Source organism: Doryrhamphus excisus, chromosome 8 (assembly GCF_030265055.1).
Source record: "Doryrhamphus excisus isolate RoL2022-K1 chromosome 8, RoL_Dexc_1.0, whole genome shotgun sequence".
NCBI lineage: Eukaryota > Metazoa > Chordata > Actinopteri > Syngnathiformes > Syngnathidae > Doryrhamphus > Doryrhamphus excisus.
This window is the reverse complement of record NC_080473.1, coordinates 14,129,214-14,151,017: the sequence shown is the minus strand read 5'-3', so window position 1 is coordinate 14,151,017 and position 21,804 is coordinate 14,129,214. Positions and strand designations below refer to the sequence as shown.

The 21,804-nt window shown below is 37.1% G+C and overlaps 1 protein-coding gene across 3 annotated transcripts in view; it reads right to left on the bottom strand.

The window, feature by feature from the left end:
• Positions 1–791: 791 nt before the first annotated feature.
• megf6 (multiple EGF like domains 6) overlaps positions 792–21,804 on the bottom strand; it is a 54,252-nt gene continuing 33,239 nt past the window's right edge. Inside the window, exons 20-31 of one of the 3 annotated variants that reach the window (XM_058079848.1) lie at positions 14,944–15,072; positions 14,691–14,819; positions 13,989–14,117; positions 11,186–11,314; positions 9,633–9,758; positions 6,418–6,546; positions 5,376–5,504; positions 5,107–5,235; positions 2,806–2,934; positions 1,464–1,592; positions 1,288–1,371; positions 1,132–1,204 (exon numbers count right to left, since the gene is read on the bottom strand). In XM_058079848.1, the coding sequence (XP_057935831.1) occupies positions 1,295–1,371; positions 1,464–1,592; positions 2,806–2,934; positions 5,107–5,235; positions 5,376–5,504; positions 6,418–6,546; positions 9,633–9,758; positions 11,186–11,314; positions 13,989–14,117; positions 14,691–14,819; positions 14,944–15,072 (1,364 nt within the window). In that variant the 3' untranslated portion in view covers positions 1,132–1,204; positions 1,288–1,294. Of the gene's footprint in view, positions 1,205–1,287; positions 1,372–1,463; positions 1,593–2,805; positions 2,935–5,106; positions 5,236–5,375; positions 5,505–6,417; positions 6,547–9,632; positions 9,759–11,185; positions 11,315–13,988; positions 14,118–14,690; positions 14,820–14,943; positions 15,073–21,804 lie in introns of all 3 variants that reach the window. The other 2 variants (XM_058079847.1, XM_058079849.1) reach the window with 2 other exon arrangements.

The window sequence follows — 21,804 nt, the reverse complement described above, 5'->3', positions numbered from 1 at the left end:
CAGACCATTTTAAAATTTAGTTAAAAAAATTTTCTTTTTGGTTTTATTTTGTTGAAATAGAGTTTCCTGACAAAGTCAAAAAGCCTTCATGCAATAAACAAATGTTATATGATTCTTTTTATGCATTAAAATGTAAAACGGTGCCGACCCGAACACAAGAGGAGGGTTAAAAAGTCTACGTCATAAGAAGGTGCCAAATTTCATTTTTTTAAAATGAAAATGTTCAACAAACTGTTTTAATGAATACATTATGTTCCAACACAATAGATTACACATACGTACATAGCACCATTAACATGAGATAAGCCATCAGGTAAACAAAACAGCAACAACATTCTGGTTTAGGTATTTTGCATACATATTCATGACAACAGGAAAGCCCCTGATATCTTTATGCTCGGATATTAAAACAAAACAAAAAACAACAAAGTCTCCCAAAGAACTCGAATGCCACATTAAACATCAAAATGTAAAAAATGCAATATTATTGCAGTAATATTGCTTGATCAAATATAGCACCAGACACAGACAGTTAGTGTATATGCAATGGAATTTATAATATATATATATATATATATATATATATATATATATATATATATATATATATATATATATATATATATATATATATATATTTTTTTTTTTATATATATATATATATATATATATATATTTGCCTATGCACATATACACACATCGCATATTATTTTCATATAGTTAAATTACAGCAGGTAAAACACAATTTCAGAAACACGTCTCGGCATGAAGCAGTGCAATTTTAGAGTACTGCAAAGTGATGTGTACACAAAGAAACAGTAAGTTTGAATTTCCTAAAATTATAATTTCATTGGATACACACTGAAATAAATACTAAAATCATAAATGAGTTGCATTGAGCTGATTGGGTTTAAAATGTATTATTATAATGTAATAATGTCCTGTCATCAATATTATAGTAGAGTACACTTTATGTTCCTGGGAGTCCGGCTCGCATGTCAAGTTCAATGGTGGAGTATTTTGAGCTCCAGGCTCAGTGATGGAGCGCCAGAGTCCCACAATACCTCGTAATCCCAGATCACCTTGACCAAGATGACCTATGTAAAGTTTCCAAGAGCCAAGTTTTATGTGGTTTTACCGCCCGCTCTTCTCTTTCTCTGGGACGCGGAAAAGTTCATCTGTCCTGGTGTCTGGTGAAGCCGTGCTGAAAGGGAAGGGAGAAATCAGCACAATTTGAAAATCAAAAGCAAATGTTCTTGGTGTTTTTCAAGGAGAAGTAACAGCTACATAGTCTCTAGCGAGCTCGTCTTTGAGGATGTAAAATGAAGACAGCCTCAAGTCTGACTCCATGCTGGGTGCACATTAAAATAACTGTCAGGAGACACAAGCAGATATTGGAGTGGACAGAACGGGGCAGGAAGGGGATGTGTGTGTGTGTATGTGTGTGTATGTGTGAGTATTACCTTCAGCGCAAGTGGGGCCCAGCAAGGTGAGTGGGCATTGACAGCGCCCGGTCATCCCATCACAGCGGGCCCTGCGAGCACACTGGCAAGGAAAAGAGCAGTTTGGGCCAAATCGGTCACCACCACAATCTGAAACATAGATAAAAAGGGACATGAGAAATATGGTAATGGTAATGGTAATGGTAATGGTTTTATTTCATTTGAACATGCATCAGATTACAATTGAGTGCATCCCATAATCAGTTCACAGTTCCACATGTCCAAAAGGAGTAGGAAGAAGCAAAGCTTATTAAATCCTACCCCTCCATCTGGTACTTTTACAATCAGTAACTGTTACATTTGTTCACTTCCTGCTTTCCATAATAGATTTTAAGTTGTTTTTAAATTTAAAAATTTAAAATTTTAAACATTTAAACATTTAAACATTTAAACATTTAAACATTTAAACATTTAAACATTTAAACATTTAAAAATTTTAAACATTTAAAAATTGTAAAATTTTAAAACAACTTAAAATCTATTATGGAAAGCAGGAAGTGAACAAATGTAACAGTTACTGATTGTAAAAGTACCAGATGGAGGGGTAGGATTTAATAAGCTTTGCTTCTTCCTACTCCTTTTGGACATGTGGAACTGTGAACTGATTTGAATTTTTGAATTTTTGAATTTTTGAATTTTTGAATTTTTGAATTTTTGAATTTTTGAATTTTTGAATTTTTGAATTTTTGAATTTTTAAATTTTGGTTAAAAATTTTAAATTTTGGTTAAAAATTTTAAATTTTGGTTAAAAATTTTAAATTTTTAAATTTAATTTTTACTTTTTTTTTGTACTCCAGTTTCATCCCACATTCTAAAAACATGCTATGTTAATTGGTAATGGTAATGGTAATGATTTTATTTCATTTGAACATGCATCAGATTACAATTGAGTGCATCCCATAATCAGTTCACAGTTCCACATGTCCAAAAGGAGTAGGAAGAAGCAAAGCTTATTAAATCCTACCCCTCCATCTGGTACTTTTACAATCAGTAACTGTTACATTTGTTCACTTCCTGCTTTCCTAATATAGTTTAAGTACGAAGTACCGTACCGAAGTACGAGGTGATATGACCATCAAATGACATAATGGGTACCATAGTAACTGTCAATATAGTGATATATATATATATATATGTATATCCCTATATATATATATATATACATACATACATATATATGTATATATATATATACCATGGTAACTGTCAATATAGTGATATAGTATATGTCACTATATTGACGGTTACTATGGTACCCATATATCATATATTCTAATGTGTTATTGGTCAATGCAAAACTGACCTTTTTCACATCTCGGTCCGGTCCTTCCCGGGGAACACAGGCAGTGTCCAGTAGCTGGGTCACATGGTGTGTCACCTGCACAGTCACATGACCTTTCACACTCATGTCCAAACTTGCCGGATTCGCACCCTAAGAAAAACAAGCAAAAAACGTTTTTCAGCACACAGAAAAATTCATTCATTCATTTTCTACCGCTTATCCTCATGAGGGTCGCAAGCATGCTGGAGCCTATCCCAGCTGTCTTTGGGATTCAATTCAATGAATTTGTGGGGAAACATTTCAGACTCTAAACTGCTTGAATTAACTCAACAAATCAAAGGTGGTCAACCGTTATCTTGGAATGGTTTCACCTTGGTTTTCATATGCCCCAGTTTACATACGTATGATTCCGTTTTCATTGAAAATGTTTGCCTCCATTTTCAGTATTTTCACTATTATAGTATTTATATTATTATAATATTGCACCTAACAAACTAGTCCTGTGTTGTATTGTTCTATAAAATCGAGTGCTTAATTGAGTGTGGCTGCTAAATAACCTGCCATGGGGCCAAGGAAAGTTTCAATTGTCAGTAATTTAGTAAAGAATGTGAGAAACATTATTGAATATACTGTATAGATTATTACGTTGATATATATATGACATTTTTCCAGGATGTAGAGGACGTTTACATTAACAATAACTTCCACTCATTCTGCATTTATGATTATTTTTCTTTTTTTTATGCATGTAAAACTATAATTATTCTCTGTTAAATATATTTTTGTTAATATTTCAGGGTGTCTGAAATGGATTAAATGGATTGACATTATTAAACGTAAAAAATTGCCTCGGTTTTCATACATTTCATTTGTCATCTGATTTTTTTGTAACAAATTATGACAAAAAATTGAGTTTCACTGTCCAAACAAATGTATTGTAGCACATAACACATCAAATGACATTTATAACTGGGATTACAATTACACAGGTTGCACCAGGAACGTTTCTGCTTCCTGCTGGGACCGAAGTGGCCATTTAAGCATTCAAACTGCAGCTGAGAGCCTCACAAGCTGGCAGGAGGGCGCTAGCATGTAAAAGCAATGCATTAAGCGGTGGGGAAACATGTCTGTCATCAAATAACCGGTCTGGTCGCCTGAGTCTGTGTGTCTGCCCAACAGAACAACCTAGCATGTTTTTAGAAGTTGAATTCATGCTTGCTAACGTCTGTCGTTGTAGAGTTACACCTGGGAATCGCACTGTTGTCTAGTTGTTTGTAACGCACACAGAGAAAAGAGCAACACCGCGTTTGCTTTCTTCCTTTAGCAACAACATCAATTAAGGAGGACTGCCTGTTTGTGTGTACAATGTGCAAGTCCGAGTATTAGGCATAGGCTTTCAGACATCAACCAATCAAAGGATGGAATAATGACAATATTGCTCAACGCCTGCGAGCTGGCCCTGTGAAGTGAATCGGAAATCTGATTGGTTCAAAAAACAGCCCCCTTGATAATAGTAGCACAATAATAATAATAATAATAATAATAATAATAATAATAATAATGATAACACTAATAATACTACTACTAATAATAACAATAACAATGACAATGACAATGACAATGACAATGATAATGATAATGATAATGATAATGATAATAATAATAATGAAAAAGTTGTCGAAAATTAATAATAATAATAATAAAGCGGTATAAAATGAATAATAATAATAATAATAATAATGAAAAAGTGGTAGAAAATGAAAAATAATAATAATAATAATAATGAAAAAGTGGTAGAAAATGAAAAAAAAAAAAAAATAATAATGAAAAAGTGGTAGAAAATGAATAATAATAATAATAATAATAATAATGAAAAAGCAGTAGAAAATGAATAATAATAACAATTACTGGGCAAGTCCATAATAACAATAACAATAATAATAATGAAAAAGCGGTAGAAAATTAATAATAATAATAATAATAATAATAATAATAATACATTAATAAAAAATAATAAAATAATAGACTATTTGGGATAAATTAATACAATTTCATAAAATAAATACGAGAATTGAAGTTGAAAAAGTGGGTCGGTGCTTCTGAGTGTTTAGGCTAACATGAAAGGCTTTGCTGGACCTCACCACTGGACTAAACATGTTATGCAATTACTAAAAATATAAAAATAATCTTTTCAGGCATATTGGGTAGGTTTCTGTAAATGGGTACAATTTGGTTCTGATCCACTTTAAGATTGATTTTCCTTAGTGGAGTTTTCAAAATATTGGATTGGCTCTTGGATATTCCAATACTCTAGTTACTCACGTCTTTGGCACTGAAGCCCGTAGTATCCTGGTGGACATTCACATTGTCCTGTCACTGGATCACAGCTCTGCCCCACTTTACAATCACAGGCAAGGACGCAGTTTACGCCGTAAAATCCGAGCGGACATTCTAGAAAAGAAAATTAGGAACTTAATTTCATTTAAATACAAAAAAATATCATTTCAAAAACATTCACAGGGATGTTCCTGGATCCCCATATAATTACATGACAAGTTTTCTATCTCTATCCATTGTGAGTGTTTGCGTACTGTGTTGACAAGAGTGGCCATAAAATCCAGCAGTACAATTGCAGGTGCCAATAAAGCGGTCGCAGGTCCCACCATTGTTGCAAGGACAGTCTTGAGAACAATTCGGCCCATATTTTCCCTGCAAACAGGCTACACACACAATGGGTTAAAAATACTTAGTGGGAATGTATTCATTCAAACACTACAATGAAGTCAAATACAAGATCCTATGTCAGTTTCAATAAAATTAAAAATTAAAAATTAAAAATTAAAAATTAAAAATTAAAAATTAAAAATTAAAAATTAAAAATTTAAAATTTAAAATTTAAAATTTAAAATTTAAAATTTAAAATTTAAAATTTAAAATTAAAAATTAAAAATTTAAAATTTAAAATTTAAAATTTAAAATTTAAAATTTAAAATTTAAAATTTAAAATTTAAAATTCACTCTCACGAATAAAGTCACAAATACAGTGTTTCACTTGATATGGTAAATTGTCTTAGTGACGTTTCATTAATAAAAATTAAAAATTAAAAATTAAAAATTAAAAATTAAAAATTAAAAATTAAAAATTAAAAATTAAAAATTAAAAATTAAAAATTAAAAATTAAAAATTAAAAATTTTAATTTTTAAGACCATTTACCATATCAAGTGTATTACTGTATTTGTGACTTTATTTGTGACTGTATTTGTGAGAGCGACTGACAGCAGCTCCTGTGTCAATGTTAACTGGACATGTGTTCTCTGCTTGTTAATAAATTGATTGAAGTGCATCTTAACCAAAAACTGCTGCAGTATTCTATGCTGGTCGCTATATGCCAATAATTGTTTCATTGATGGGACCAGCCAGTGTAAAAGTATATGTTATTTATGTCAAATATTTCTCTAATAAAGGTAAAACCGATATTTATAAGGTCATAAACGGCCTTATAAGCTATTCATTAATATTAAATTCTACTTTGTGTAAATTCAACCATGGCAATCGGATCTGGGATTTTGTTTAACCGTGATAAACAAGAAACGACTGTATGAACTTTTTTTTTGTATTTTGTAACTCTAACCTGTATCACAGTCTGATCCGGTCCAGCCAAGACCACATTTACACGTGCCATCAACAGGATCACAGAGACCTCCATTTAGACATCTGCATATGTTTCGGCATTGCAGGCCGTAAAGTCCCTTGGGGCACACTGGGAAAAAATATCAGAAAAATATAATAGCCATCAGAACACTGCATAATAATAATAGCCAGAACATAACAAAACTGTTGCCTCAGAAGAAAGGTCAAAAACATTCATTTATTTTCTACCGGTTTTTCCTCACAAGGGTCGCCAACCAATCACAGGACACATATAGACAAACAACCATTCACACTCACATTCATACCTATGGACAATTTGGAGTCGCTAATTAACCTAGCATGTTTTTGGAATGTGGGAGGAAACCGGAGTACCCGGAGAAAACCGGGGATGCACGGGGAGAACATGCAAACTCCACACAGAGATGGCCGAGTGTGGCATTGAACCCTCATCTCCTAGCTGTGAAGTCTGTGCGCTAACCACTCGACCTCCGTGCAGCCTTATTAGGTGCAATATTATAACAATATAAATACTGAAATAGTAAAAATACTGAAAATGGAGTCAAAACTTTTCAATGAAAACTGAATCATATGTAACCCTGGTCTCCTAGCCGTGAGGTCTGCGCGCTAACCACTTGACCGCCGTGCAGCCTTTATTAGGTGCAATATTATAATAATATAGACACTGAAATAGTGAAAATACTGAAAATGGAGTCAAAACTTTTCAATGAAAACTGAATCATATGTAACCCTGGTCTCCTAGCTGTGAGGTCTGCACGCTAACCACTCGTCCCCCGTGCCGCCAGGTCAAAAACAGATGTAAAATAAACATATATCAAAATATATATATATATCCAGTCATGGATTATGTGGCGTATACTACCTAATTAATAATAATAATCTTTTGATAATCTCCAATCCAAGCCAAGAATAGTTATCACAACAAGAAACAAAACAAGAGGCCTTCTGTAAGGACTCAGACAACCCGCCTTTATATTTATTTAAGCAACAGTTCATTAAAGCAATGGCAAAGTATTCCAATATGGTGCTGATATAACCAATCAGCATGTTTCTCTGGATAATTTAGCTTGGGAAAACAAGACGGGAAGATGTCTTTGATTTCCTTGTTTATTTATTTGCTTCTTTGCCAAACTCAGTGATACGGAACACAGAAAACGAGCTACTTCGAGGTCTCTGTAAACAATAAACAAGAAACGTTTAGGACACGAAGAGTCAACATACATTAAAGAGGATAAAGAAGTGAGCACTGTGTGCATCCAAGGTTGGAAACCCCCCAGCTTAAAATGGCTTAAAAGTGCTGATAAACCAAATGGGTTTCTTAGCAAAAGTGCTGCAATTATCAGAGTCCCAACACTAAGAATTGGTGACTCAAACTTTATGTTTGTTTAAAACTGATAAAAAGCAAAGTTCAAGGCCTAATACAAATCCTACGGGACTGAACCTCCTTGAGGGCAAAGTCTATAAATGGACTGTTTAGTACCGAGGCAAAATATAAGCCTAAACACATGCATTCAATAAAGAATGAACATTTTATTAACCTTCCTCTTGTGTTAGATTTCTGGTATCATCTCTTATGTTACCGGGTCGGTTTTGACCCATGTATTAAATCAGCTATAAAATACACTAAAAACAATAAATTACCATTAAATTTCTCATGTCTTGGTTACCTTCTTAGGCTTCCTCATCCATGAAAATATTGGTTTTAATACTTTTGGTGTGGGCATGTAGGCCTTTTTTTGTCACTATACCCCTCCATTTCAATTTCCAAAAATGGTAAAATGAACCTCAAAAGAATCATATTAATAAATTGAAGGTTCTTTTGTTACCTGGATATTACTGACAGCTATAGAACATATCTCTTAAATCAATTAGTTTTATTTATTTTCTCATTTTAGTATTAATCACTAAAGAAACATCTATGGCAGGGATCTCAAACTCAATTTACTTGGGGGCCACTGGAGCTCGGGTCTGGGTGAGACTGGGCCGCATCAGGTTTTCCAAAAAACAACAAAAAAAACGCATTTATTAAAAACAAAATTTTTAAAAACTTCGCTTTAGTTCCAATTTTCTACAATAAAAGCTCTGATAAAACATTCCACTGTTCTCAAATATCTTACTTTTTATTTTTCTACACAAAATAAGATGAAAAATAAATAAACAAATCCAGAATAAAGAAAATCAATCAATCAGTAATAAATAAATAAATATTATAATAATAATAAAAAAACAGCAAATAATAAAAACTTAAGAAACCACATATAGTTGGTGGGTAGACAAATTATTTTTTTCAGATTAAAATGAACAAAGCATTATTAGAGCCCTGTAGACATGACAAAACACGACTATAGTCACATTTATACTATTTTTATTTACAACATATTGCGCAACTGCAGGGTCTTGAGACACATGCTAACTCGCAAACTAGAGCGCTAGCAACCTAAACGGTAGCCTTCAAGTTATTTCCTTTAAACTTAAATAGCCAAAAGCTTACCACTTCCACACGGATAGGGAGGATAACTATTAACAGTTATTTAACCTTTAACATGAACATTAATCAAACGTGATAATTTTTTCTGGGTACATGACACCATACAGCATCCATATCAAACTTGCGCGGGCCGCACTAACATTAAACTTTTGGGGGCCTCAAACTAGTGTCCTGCGGGCCACATTTGGCCCGCGGGCCGCGTGTTTGAGACCCCTGATCTATGGTGTTGGGGTGAATTTTGACCCATATATATTAATGTCAAGAAAAGGTACAAAAAAAAAGTGATTGTTTTCATCAACAAAACTTTAGTATAAAGTGAAATGAAAAAGCAGAACACAGTCCAGATCTTGGTTCACTGTACTTCTTGCCATTCTTTCCTCAAAATATTGCTTTATAGTCATATTATTATAACCGGGTCGAAACCGACCCTAACAATACAGTGGTCATAATTTCAACCAGACTATTTTAAAATGTAGTAAAAATTATTTTTTTTCTTTTTATTTTGTTGAAATAGAGTTTCCTGACAAAGTCAAAAAGCGTTGACGCAATAAACAAATTTTTATGTGATTCTTTTTATGCATTAAAATGTAAAACGGGTCAGTGCCGACCCTAACACAAGAAGAAGGTTAAATATAATAACCAGCACAACATGATCCATCATGAAAGTCATCGGTGTTGCCTTTCAGTACCTTGACAGGACTGTCCCGTTCTTCCAGCCGCACAAATACACCTTCCGTTTGTTGGGTGGCATTGACCGTCTTCCCCACAGGAGCACAGTTTAGCGCAGTCTTTGCCATAGTACCCACTTGGGCAGCCTGCAGTGGAAACACAGAAATTATCCAAAGCAAAAGGTCATGTTATTATTACAGTAATAATGATGTCAAGCAGGGAGATTTTAATTATTGTAATTGTATGGCTGTAATTCTGTTTGCTATCACGGTTCATATCTTCATTGTTATTATTGCCACTGGTCATGTTTGTCACTGTTGTTATTATGGGAATTGTTGCTGCTGTTTTTGTCTCTCTACTGTCTCCCCAGTTGTTTTTGATATTTGGGTTATTTTTTGGGTCTCCCCACCCCAATTTCTCTTCTTCTTTTCTGTGTTTCTTCTTGCTCCGGTCCGGTCGCTCCATGAATCACCACCTTATCGTGGTGGAGGGGTTTGAGTGCCCGAGTGATCCGAGGAGCTATGTTGTCTGGGGCTATATGCCCCTAGTAGAGTCTCCCAAAGCAAACAGGTCCGAGGTGACGGGACAGATCAAGAGTGATTCAGAAGACCCATATGATTAAAAACAAGAGGATGTGGGATACCGGGGCCTCACCCTGGAGCTAGGCCCGGGGGAGGGGCTCGCAGGTGAGCGCCTGGTGGTCAGGCCTTCACCCGTGCCAAGCCCGGCTGGGCCCAGCCTGAAAAGGCCACACGGGATCTCCCCCTCGTAGACCCACCACCTATGGGGGCAAGCATAAGGATCCGATGCATTGTGTGTTGAGTCGCGGTCAAGGGCGGGTGCCTGGGCGACCTGGTCTTCGGCGGCCAAATCTGGTTCTTGGGACATGGAACCCGGACGCCTCCCTGGTGAGGTGTTCCAGGCATGCCCAGCCGGGAAAAGGCCCCTGGGGCAGACCTAGGACACGCTGGAGGGACTATGTCTCACAGCTGGCCTGGGAAGGCCTTGGTGTCCTCCCGGTGGAGCTGGAGGAGGTGGCCGGGGACCGGGAAGTCTGGACTTCCCTACTAAGACTGCTTACACGGGAGCCAGGCAACAACATTTTGTTGGCAATTTCACTGCTGTGTTATTGTGCAATGACAATAAAGAAAGTCTATGTCCCTATGTCTATAACTTCGGGTGAGAGTCCGGGGGTCACCCTGGACTGGTTGCCAGCCCATTGCAGGAAAGAAACCGGAGTACCTGGAGAACGCATAGGGAGAACATGCAAATTCCAACCCAGATTTCACTAACCACAACATGAGGACCATGAAAACTACATTTTTTCTTTACAAAATGTATTTTTTAAATATTGTTGGGTGTCTGGAATGATAATTTCCTTGACAAAAATTGCTTTGGCTTCCATATGTTCCGGTCATCGCCAACCTTAATTGGCCTTAAAAGCAAATTAATAACAAAAACCGAAGTACCACTGTATACCAAGACCGACGTCCGGGTCCCCATGACCGTGAACAGCATAAGTCGTGCAGAAAAAGGATGCATGAATAAAGCGCTGTTATTGTCCCAAACATACGTGAGCTGCAGTTGGCTCCAATGAAGCCTGGAGGACATTGGCAAGCCCCCGTCCTGTAGTCACAGCGACCACCGTTAAGACATCTGCATCGAGACTTGCAGTTCGGTCCGTACGTTCCAGAGCGACATCCTTGAGAAAAACAAGAATAAGTTTTGATAAGTGGTTTAAAAAAAAGGTGTCTTGTCAGGGCTCTACATTAAAAACAAAAATTATTTGTCCATGGGGAATCCTTAAGGTGAGAACTACTTGCCCGATGTGGGATGAAAACGGAGTACAAATAAAAATAAAAAAAATAGTAGTAAAAATTTTAAAATTTTTACGACTATTTTTTAGATTTTTAAAATTTTTACTACTATTTTTAAACATTTTAACATTTTAAAATTTTTACTACTATTTTTTTTTTAATTTGTACTCCGGTTTCATCCCACATCGGGCAAGTAGTTCTCACCTTAAGGATTCCCCATGGACAAATAATTAAAAAATTTTAAAATTTTTACTACTATTTTTTTATTTTTATTTGTACTCCGGTAAATTTTAAAATTACAAAAAAAATAAAAAAATAAAAAAAATTAAAAAAATAAAAAAATAAAAAAATAAAAAAATAAAAAAATAAAAAAAATTAAAAAATTAAAAAATTAAAATTTAAAAATTTAAAAATTTAAAAATTTAAAAATTTAAAAATTTAAAAATTTAAAAATTTAAAAATTTAAAAATTTAAAAATTTAAAAATTTAAGGATCAAGGGTTGGTTTGCAAATTACCACCGGAATTACACAGTCCGTGTTTTACCAACACCCAACAAGAACCGCTTTAAAAAAAAAAAACTCTTCGCAGCAAAGTGCACTTGCCCAACGGGAATATCACTGATTGGATTTACTTGCCCGAATTTTGTTTTAACTTGCCCCGGGCCATCAGTACATCGTTATTGTCGAGCCCTGCTTGTGACACCTAATTTTGTATGTATGTTGATGTCATTATTCAACAGGTACGCTTTGTATTTGTTTTAAGATGGGAGAACCCGATCAAGATAGAAACACTACTGACCTAATACCGTGTTCTCACAATGGTGATCTTATCGTTGAACAAGTGCAGCAGCATAGGACTTTCAGTCACTTTCAGTTTGTAGCAACAAAGATAAATTTCCTTTTCCTGCCTCACACGGTATACCACATCAACATACTTTCAATATCAACTGGCAAGAAAACGCCCATCAACTTTCTCTGGTGCCCAAACATTTTTTCACTCTCGCTTTCTTTGCACAACATGAATCTGTGAACCGAACATGTTTACGGGTGAGCCCGCCGCGCTCAAACACTCAGTCAGGCAACAGCGGGCAGCGTGGGGAACAGATAAGAAAGAACTCCAGACTAAAGAGGCAATTACGGAGCTGTCATTATGCATGTCTGCCTTCCAAAAAGCTCTTATCCGCTGCTGAGGAGACAAAAACAATGCCTTGTGTTTTCCTTGGCAATCGCTGTGTAACATTTATCAGATGTCTGGGGAGCGTGTGAGGAGAGGAAAGGGTCTGAGGTGATGTTAGGGAGTTGGACTCCTAAATAGTCCTTAAATGGTATAAAGCACAAAATGTTTGCATTGCATGAAATCATTATATATATGTATGTATATATAGTATTATAAATTGTGCATTGCAAATGATGCATGTTGATTGTTTTCAGTGTTCAAATATTTCTGGACCTGCAGTACTTCTGAACTTTTTGTAACTGGTAATAGTGCACCTTCAAAAGAAATGCACATTATTGCAACTTTAGGAGTACAACGGCTTGTCAAATGTACTGCTTATGTGCCGTTCACACTCAACTTATTTCTCCTTATTTATAAAATCACAAATTTGCTCATGGCAACTTGCTGATATAGTTCATCTTCAAACAGCTAAAATAATGCATAAGGCTAAAAATAACCAATTACCTTAAAATGTCCTAAAATTTAAAAAAAAACAAAAAAAAAACTTAAACTATATTCGGAAAGCAGGAAGTGAACAAATGTAACAGTTACTGATTGTAAAAGTACCAGATGGAGGGGTAGGATTTAATAAGCTTTGCTTCTTCCTACTCCTTTTGGACATGTGGAACTGTGAACTGATTATGGGATGCACTCAATTGTAATCTGATGCATGTTCAAATGAAATAAAACCATTACCATTACCAATTAACATAGCATGTTTTTAGAATGTGGGAGGAAACCGGAGTACAAATTAAAAAAAAACAAACATAAAAATAGTAGTAAAAATTAAATTTTAAAATTTTAAAATTTTAAAATTTAAAATTTAAAATTTAAAAAAAATAAAACAACTTAAACTGTATTATGGAAAGCAGGAAGTGAACAAATGTAAGTCACTGATTGTAAAAGTACCAGGTGGAGGGGTAGGATTTAATAAGCTTTGCTTCTTCCTACTCCTTTTGGACATGTGGAACTGTGAACTGATTATGGGATGCACTCAATTGTAATCTGATGCATGTTAAAATGAAATAAAATCGTATCGTTACCATAACTTCGACAACATTGAGAACATATCGATGTCAATTTTTGGCTCTGTAAAAAGTACAAACATCTACTTTGGGGTTAAGAAACTATCCCATGGGGTACATTGATGTAGATTGTACCTTAAGGGGTTACAGTCGGAGAAATAGACTCAGACTGTAACTATATTTTTAAAAGTGCGGAAAAAGGTTGTATTTGCCCGACCGCTTCCCATTCAAGCAAAAACCCCACAAGAGCAAATTGTTTCACATTATTTTTGGCATGAAGTGTATTTTGTCAAAATACATTTGCCTTGTCATTCTTACTTTTCTCACAGCGGGGCCCTGTGTGTCCAGCAGGGCAGCCGCAGACCCCAGTCTCAGGGTGACATGACACCCCAGCCTGGCACTCACATCGCTGGGCGCAGGAAGCACCATAGAAGCCCGTGAGACACGCTGCATGTAGATATGAACATGCGGGAAAAGTCAAGGTCATCCAAATGTCAATGTATATTATATATTATTACATTTCCTACTTTTATTTTGATTTACTAACATTTGTCACACTTGGCTACTGGTACTCCTTCCTGATCCTATCCATCCTGGTCACTCCCAATGAGAACCTCAGCATCCTCATCTCTGCTACCTCCAGTTCTGCTTTTCATGGACTAATGGATGCAAAATTCTATTATGAACTAACACCAACTACCCTCATGTCCTCCTTCACTACATCCATAAACCTTCTGTTTGGTCTTCCTCTACGCCTCCTACCTGGCAGCATCCTTCTACCAATATATTCACTATCTCTCCTCTGGACATGTCCCAACCATCTCAGTCTGGCCTCTCTGACTTTATCTCCAAGGCCTCTAACATGTAATGTCCCTCTGATGTACTCCTTCCTGATCCTATCCATCCTGGTCACTCCCAATGAGAATCTGCTATGGGTTAGAAATGAAGCGCAGATGCCAGATCAGAGAGAGACTACCCTTATTTTGACGATTAGTTTTGTTGTGACCTTGATGGACTTACTTGATTGACAGCGCTGTCCCGTCCAACCAGGCAGACAGACACACTCTCCCGTCTCCCTGTCACATATCCCTCCATTCATGCAGCTACAGACGCCAGTACAGTTGTCTCCATCCCGTCCCACCTTGCACTCTAGTAGAGAGGAACACAAAACTTGACTCCCCTGTTGCATTTTGGGTAATATTTAGCTCCTGTGTTTATGTGCTTATAAAAATAAATCCTTAAGAATGTTCTTAAAATGTACAGCCAAACTCACCTAACTCACAAGTCGCTCCCATCCAGCCAGGAAGGCATGAGCACTGGCCCGTTACGCTGTCACAGGAACCTCCATTTCGACACAAACATTGTCCAGAACAGTTCTCTCCATATTGTCCCCCAGGACATGCTGTACTCAAACAGTGAAAAAAAAACAGTTTTCTGGTAGGAAATGAGTGCAGTGTCACATAAGCTGAAAGCAATCATGAAATTCCAAGTTTCTGAACTTCGACGACAACAAGCTTCGGAATTCATTTGGTTGCCAAGAAATTAACTTCTTAGTCACTCACACACGAAGGACATAAAACACAGCAAAAAAAACACTAAACAATAATAATAATAGTATCCATAAAAAATCATCAATACAGATGTGTATTCTGAAGAGTTTTGTGATTTTTGACCATCTTTGAACGTCACATGAGTCTTGTGACCGTGTGCAAAGAGGACAGTTGAGTTTGTTGACGTTGTTTTGGTGTGGTTATGTCATGGTTATGTTTTTGCAATAAAGAGATTACATTAAAATACGATGTTTATCCTTAACTGTGTCCACTGTTGAGAGTAGTGTAGTTGCGCATGAGTTGCACACAGCACACTCGAACGAGTCTCATGTTTACGGATCAAAATTAAGTTAAATCTACAAAACCACAAAACAATATAAAACCGAGGACCACCCATAGCTGTGTCTTGATTGACACTTTTTTGCACAACTAATTTCGCCATGTTGAGGCTGGTCTTTGCAAAACAGAGTTTGACGTTCACTGAACTGAGTTTGTGAAGTACGCTGAATGTACTTGAATGTGGCGCCGTGCATTTTTTTTATATGACTTATAGGAACATTTTTCTTAAAGATATTGTTCGAATTTAAAGTAGTATAGTCTGAAGTGGTCCCGCTATGTAATCTATGTAGGGGTGAACCCTGGTGCACACCAAACAAGGGGAATTACAGTTACAATTACAGTTATAATTATTGAATTATGGAAAAAAAAAAAACGTCCGGAAATAAAGAAAGATGGTCATATCACCTCATACTTCGGTACATGAAAAAAAAAAAATTTAAAAAAATTTAATAAAAAAAACTTAAACCATGTTAGGAAAGCAGGAAGTGAACAAATGTAAAAACTAATAAAAATAATGGTAAAAATTCAATTTAAAAATTAAAAAAATGTAAAAATTAAAAAAAATTAAAAATTTAAAAATTTAAAAATTTAAAAATTTAAAAATTTAAAAATTTAAAAATTTAAAAATTTAAAAATTTAAAAATTTAAAAATTTAAAAATTTAAAAATTTACCAATACCAATTAACATGGCATGTTTTTAGAATGTGGGAGGAAACCGGAGTACAAGTTTTTAAAAAAATTAAAATAGTAGTAAAAATGTAAAAATGTAAAAATGTAAAAATTTACAACAAAAAAAACCAAACAGTATTATGGAAAGCAGGAAGTGAACAAATGTAACAGTTACTGATTGTAAAAGTACCAGATGGAGGGGTAGGATTTAATAAGCTTTGCTTCTTCCTACTCCTTTTGGACACGTGGAACTGTGAACTGATTATGGGATGCACTCAATTGTAATCTGATGCATGTTCAAATGAAATGAAATAAAACCATTACCAAGAAAGAGAAAGAGAAATATAGAAGAGAAAATGCACTGGAAGAGCTTTTAGAAGCTTTTGTGAAATTTTATCTTGTATATATAACATGATATAAAAATAACCTACACTTTCAACCCAGCAGACAACAGTATGGGTTGCAATATTTTAGTTACATCATGTATTTTGTCATGAAAGCTGCCCAATCATGTTATTATATTGCATATGTCGCAATAACAAGCGAACCACACTAAAATGCGCTTGTTGCGTTTGCTGCAGGGTCTCCTTCCTCTAATCTTACCCATCCCAGAAAAGGTCATCGGCAATGTGTCATTGGGGAGATAATTGCCCACAAACACATCTTAGCTGTGTTTAAGTAGAGGATGTTCAGCACACCCTCACACCCTCTTTTAATGAGGTGGCTTCCATTACCCAGAATGCAGTGTGGTCCTGCCCAGCCAGCGGTACATTGGCAGGCTCCTTTGATGTGGTGGCAGCGGGCACCATTCCTGCACTCGCACATCTGGCCACAGGCAAGCCCGTAAAAGCCGTCCGGGCACCACCGTGGGCCGAGATGAAACATCCAACAACGATTTAGAAGTAGCAACTTCATGAACAAAGACAAGGAAACGTCAGCGATTCAAAGGTTCCATGTCTTCTGCTACTTGTCTTCACCGTCTTACCACCAAGTCAAAATGCCAATATCAAACCGAAGAGTAAAACTATTCATTTACACAGCGTCTGCGTTCGTTAAGTGAGCTCATGTCCCACATGTGTGGTGGATCTGGGCCACATCAAAGTCAGCGGCGGCTCGGAGGCCGTTCCCTTTTTTTGGTGTGAGGGAGACGGTAATTAGAGCACCTGCTGAGACTGCAGGCCCCACCAATACACAACTAAACAGAACCAGCTTACTGTGCCCCCGATGCCTACGTTAGAGTCTGTGGCTTGGTTTTTAGGTCTGTTTCTCATTGTCTTCGCCAAAAGATGGTGAAAGAGTGAAGTTGAATGACACACACGGTGTTTGGTAAACAAATGTCTCCCATCCAGAACTAAACCGAAACCTGATGAGTGGCTGAAAAGTGAAGAATTTCTAGAAGGTGAAGACTCGGATCCCAAGACTGAATCCATCACTGGACAGTTGAAGACCCCAGCTTATGGGTCACTTCCCATTGGTCTTCTTTAACTTCACTATGAAGGTTTGGACCTCAATTAACAGTTCTTCTGCACTTCATTTGTTGTTAAATGCTTCTTACCTCCATCCAATTCCACTCAGATGTTTTATATGCAGATGGACGATATTGTAATTGGATGGTACAAATGTGGTTATACAATATATATATATATTTTGGTGGTTATATACGATTATAACATATACACTCTGGACACTGCTTGATTAACTTGATTAACTTGATTAACAGAGCAGGTCCCATGACATGACTTTTTATTAGTTAAACACAAAAATAATAAGTTGGACCAACATTTTTAATTTTTAATTTTTAATTTTTAATTTTTAATTTTTAATTTTTAATTTTTAATTTTTAATTTTTAATTTTTAATTTTTAATTTTTAATTTTTAATTTTTAATTTTTAATTTTTTTATTATTTTGTGAGTGTAACTGACAAAAATTAATTTGATTTTTATTTAATTTTGCTTATTTAAATTTATTATTTTCCTCTTTGGGTTGCACGGTGAACGAGTGGTTTGCACGCCGGCCTCACAGCTAGGAGACCCAAGTTCAATTCCAACCTCCGCCATCTCTGTGTGGAGTTTGCGTGTTCTCCCCGTGCATGCGTGGGTTTCCTCCCACATTACAAAAACATGCTAGGTTAATTGGCGACTCCAAATTGTCCATAGGTATGAATGTGAGTGTGAATGGTTGTTTGTCTATATGTGCCCTGTGATTGGCTGGCCACCAGTCCAGGGTGTACCCCGCCTCTCACCCAAAGACAACTGGGATAGGCTCCAGCGTGAGGAAAAACCAGTAGAAAATGAATTAATACATTTATTATTTTCCTCTTTAAGTTGCACGGTAGTCGAGTGGTTTGCGCGCAGGCCTCACAGCTAGGAGACCTGAGTTCAATTCCACCCTCCGCTATCTCATTGTGGAGTTTGCATGTTCTCCCCGTGCATGCATGCGTTTTCTCCGGGTACTCCGGTTTCCTCCCACATTCCAAAAAAACATGCTAGGTTAATTAGCGACTCCAAATTGTCCATAGGTATGAATGTGAGTGTGAATGGTTGTTTGTCTATATGTGCCCTCTCTCACTCATCTGCACAACGTACGAGGCAGGCAAGCGCTCACGGTGAAGCATAGCGTGCAGGCCTCGTATTCAAACCTTGGCAGCCATGTAACTGTTGCACACAGTCCCTTTAAGGAAAGCAGTGGCCCACGGAACCAAAGGAAGCCACAAAGTGGCTCGTGATAGAAAGGTCGACTTTGGCGGTTTCAGAAACAGAGGGTGCTCCCCCACCATTTTTTTTACATAATTTCCTCCTCCTTCCCATGAAGGCCCCTCAGCGTGATGAAGTATACGTCCTTACTGGCAATGCCCATCGCTTTGCTCCCACGCTGCCAGCATGACGCCTTGGCTTGCGTCTGCAGCGGTTCATCCGTAATGTTGTTAACGCTGCCTGGCTGAGTATGCTGTCATCCTAAATGAGCTCTGTGGTAACGCTGTTGCAGAAGTACTGTTGTTTATTATTATTGTAGTGCGTGGGGCACCATGGCAACACGCTGGTTCTTTTTGGCCTGGAAGAACAACTGACTATTTTGTGCAAAAAGCTAAGCACAATAATTAGATGTGTTATTATGGGGTTACTAAAATAAAAAGCTTTGTCTTTATTGAGTCATTATGGCAAAATATGGTCAACGGTAATAACTCCTTTATCGCAGTTCATAAGTGAAACTTTTAAAGTCGGATTCCTTATTAATAATGGAATAGTTTTTGTAGTAAGAGCATAGAAAAACCTATGACCTATGGTCACCTTTAATATGTAATGTACCTCTGATGTACTCCTTCCTGATCCTATCCATCCTGGTCACTCACAATAAGAACCTCAGCATCCTTATCTCTGCTACCTCCAGTTCTGCATCCTTATTGTGTCTGGAAGGTCGTTAGTTGTATTGTGTCAGGAAGGTTGTTAGCAAGCAGACCTCACAGCTAGGAGACTCGAGTTCGATTCCATCCTCGCGTTACTCCGGTTTCCTCCCACATTCCAAAAACATGCTAGGTTAATTGGCCACTCCAAATTGTCCATCTCAGACCTCTCTGACTTTATCTCCAAGGCCTCTAACATGTAATGTCCCTGTAATGTACTCCTTCCTGATCCTATCCATCCTGGTCACTCCCAATAAGAACCTCAGCATCCTCATCTCTGCTACCTCCAGTTCTGCATCCCTATTGTTTCAGGAAGGTCGTTAGTTGTATTGTGTCAGGAAGGTTGTTAGCAAGCAGGCCTCACAGCTAAGAGACCCGAGTTCGATTCCATCCTCGCGTTATTCCGGTTTCCTCCCACATTCCAAAAACATGCTAGGTTAATTGGCCACTCCAAATTGTCCATCTCAGACCTCTCTGACTTTATCTCCAAGGCCTCTAACATGTAATGTCCCTGTGATGTACTCCTTCCTGATCCTATCCATCCTGGTCACTCCCAATAAGAAACTCAGCATCCTCATCTCTGCTGCCTCCAGTTCTGTATCCCTATCCTGTCAGGAAGGTCGTTAGTTGTACTGTGTCAGGAAGGTTGTTAGCAAGCAGGCCTCACAGCTAGGAGACCGGAGTTCGATTCCATCCTCAGCCATCTCTGTGTGGAGTTTGCATGTTCATGTTCTTCCCGTGCATGCATAGGTTTTCTCCGGGTACTCCGGTTTCCTCCCACATTCCAAAAACATGCAAGGTTAATTAGCGACTCCAAATTGTCCATCTCAGTCTGGCCTCTCTGACTTTATCTCCAAGGCCTCCAACATGTAATGTCCCTCTGATGTACTCCTGTACTTCCTGATCCTATCCATCCTGGTCACTCCCAATAAGAACCTCAGCACCCTCATCTCTGCTACCTCCAGTTCTGCATCCCTATTGTTTCAGGAAGGTTGTTAGCAAGCAGGTCTCACAGCTAAGAGACCCGAGTTCGATTCCATCGACTTTATCTCCAAGGCCTCTAACATGTAATGTCCCTCTGATGTACTCCTTCCTGATCCTATCCATCCTGGTCACTCCCAATGAGAACCTCAGCATCCTTATCTCCAATTTTGCTTCATATTGTGTCAGGAAGGACATCCAACATAAAAATGTTGCCAACACAATTATGCAAAGTTAATTTTGGTTAATTTTAAAAGTTAATTGGCGGCTCCAAATTGTGCATAGGTATGAATGTGAGTGTGAATGGTTGTTTGTCTATATGTGCCCTGTGATTGGCTGGCCACCAGTCCAGGGTGTACCTTGTCTATCGGCCAAAGACAGCTGGGATAGGCTCCAGCATACCCAAGTGAGGATAAGCGGCATAGAAAATGGATGGATGTCGAAACGTCTTCTCGTTTGTTCTTGATTCATTGTTATGTTTTTGTGTAAATAAAAAAATTCACTTATCACGGTCGGGTCTGGAACCAATTAACCGTGACTGTATTTGCACACCTCCACAAAGCAAAGCAATACTTCAAATAAACTTCAATATAGCGTTTGATGCTAAAGATCCCCTTTAATGTTTTTTTTTAATCACCTCAACATGCTGAAACTACAAGAGATACTCTGAGGTGACTCACATCTATAAGGGCTGCTCATGTATGTAATGTATGAATGCGGTCAAGTTTATTTATGTCAGCAGGGGGGGGGCAAATGATTTTCATATTAACCACAGAAGCCTGTGAAGAGTGTGCCGGGGTTGGTAAGTTTCAAATCGTCCCACTTCCTCCCTGCGTAAGTTTATAGGTAGGCACGGCGGATCGGGACCTCAACTACCACACACACTGTCATCGCCGAAAGACTCCATCGCTGGGCTAAATGAGCTCTTTAAGACAAGAGGATTATTTCCAGATCCCTGCTTGTGTAAGAAAGAGTGCTGTCAGCCCATAAAGTTGGACCACACAGCTGGGAAGAGCAGGCTACGGTTTTAGAACCGATAGAAGTAAAAAAAAGTAAGACATTTAATCATAAAATTTGCAATAAGTCTCAATTTCTGACAAAGATGACTGAAATATTAAGCAGTCCCAGTATAAATAAACAATGTTTTTTGTTAAAGTAACATACTTTCTGACTCATATAGTCTTTGCCAATGTA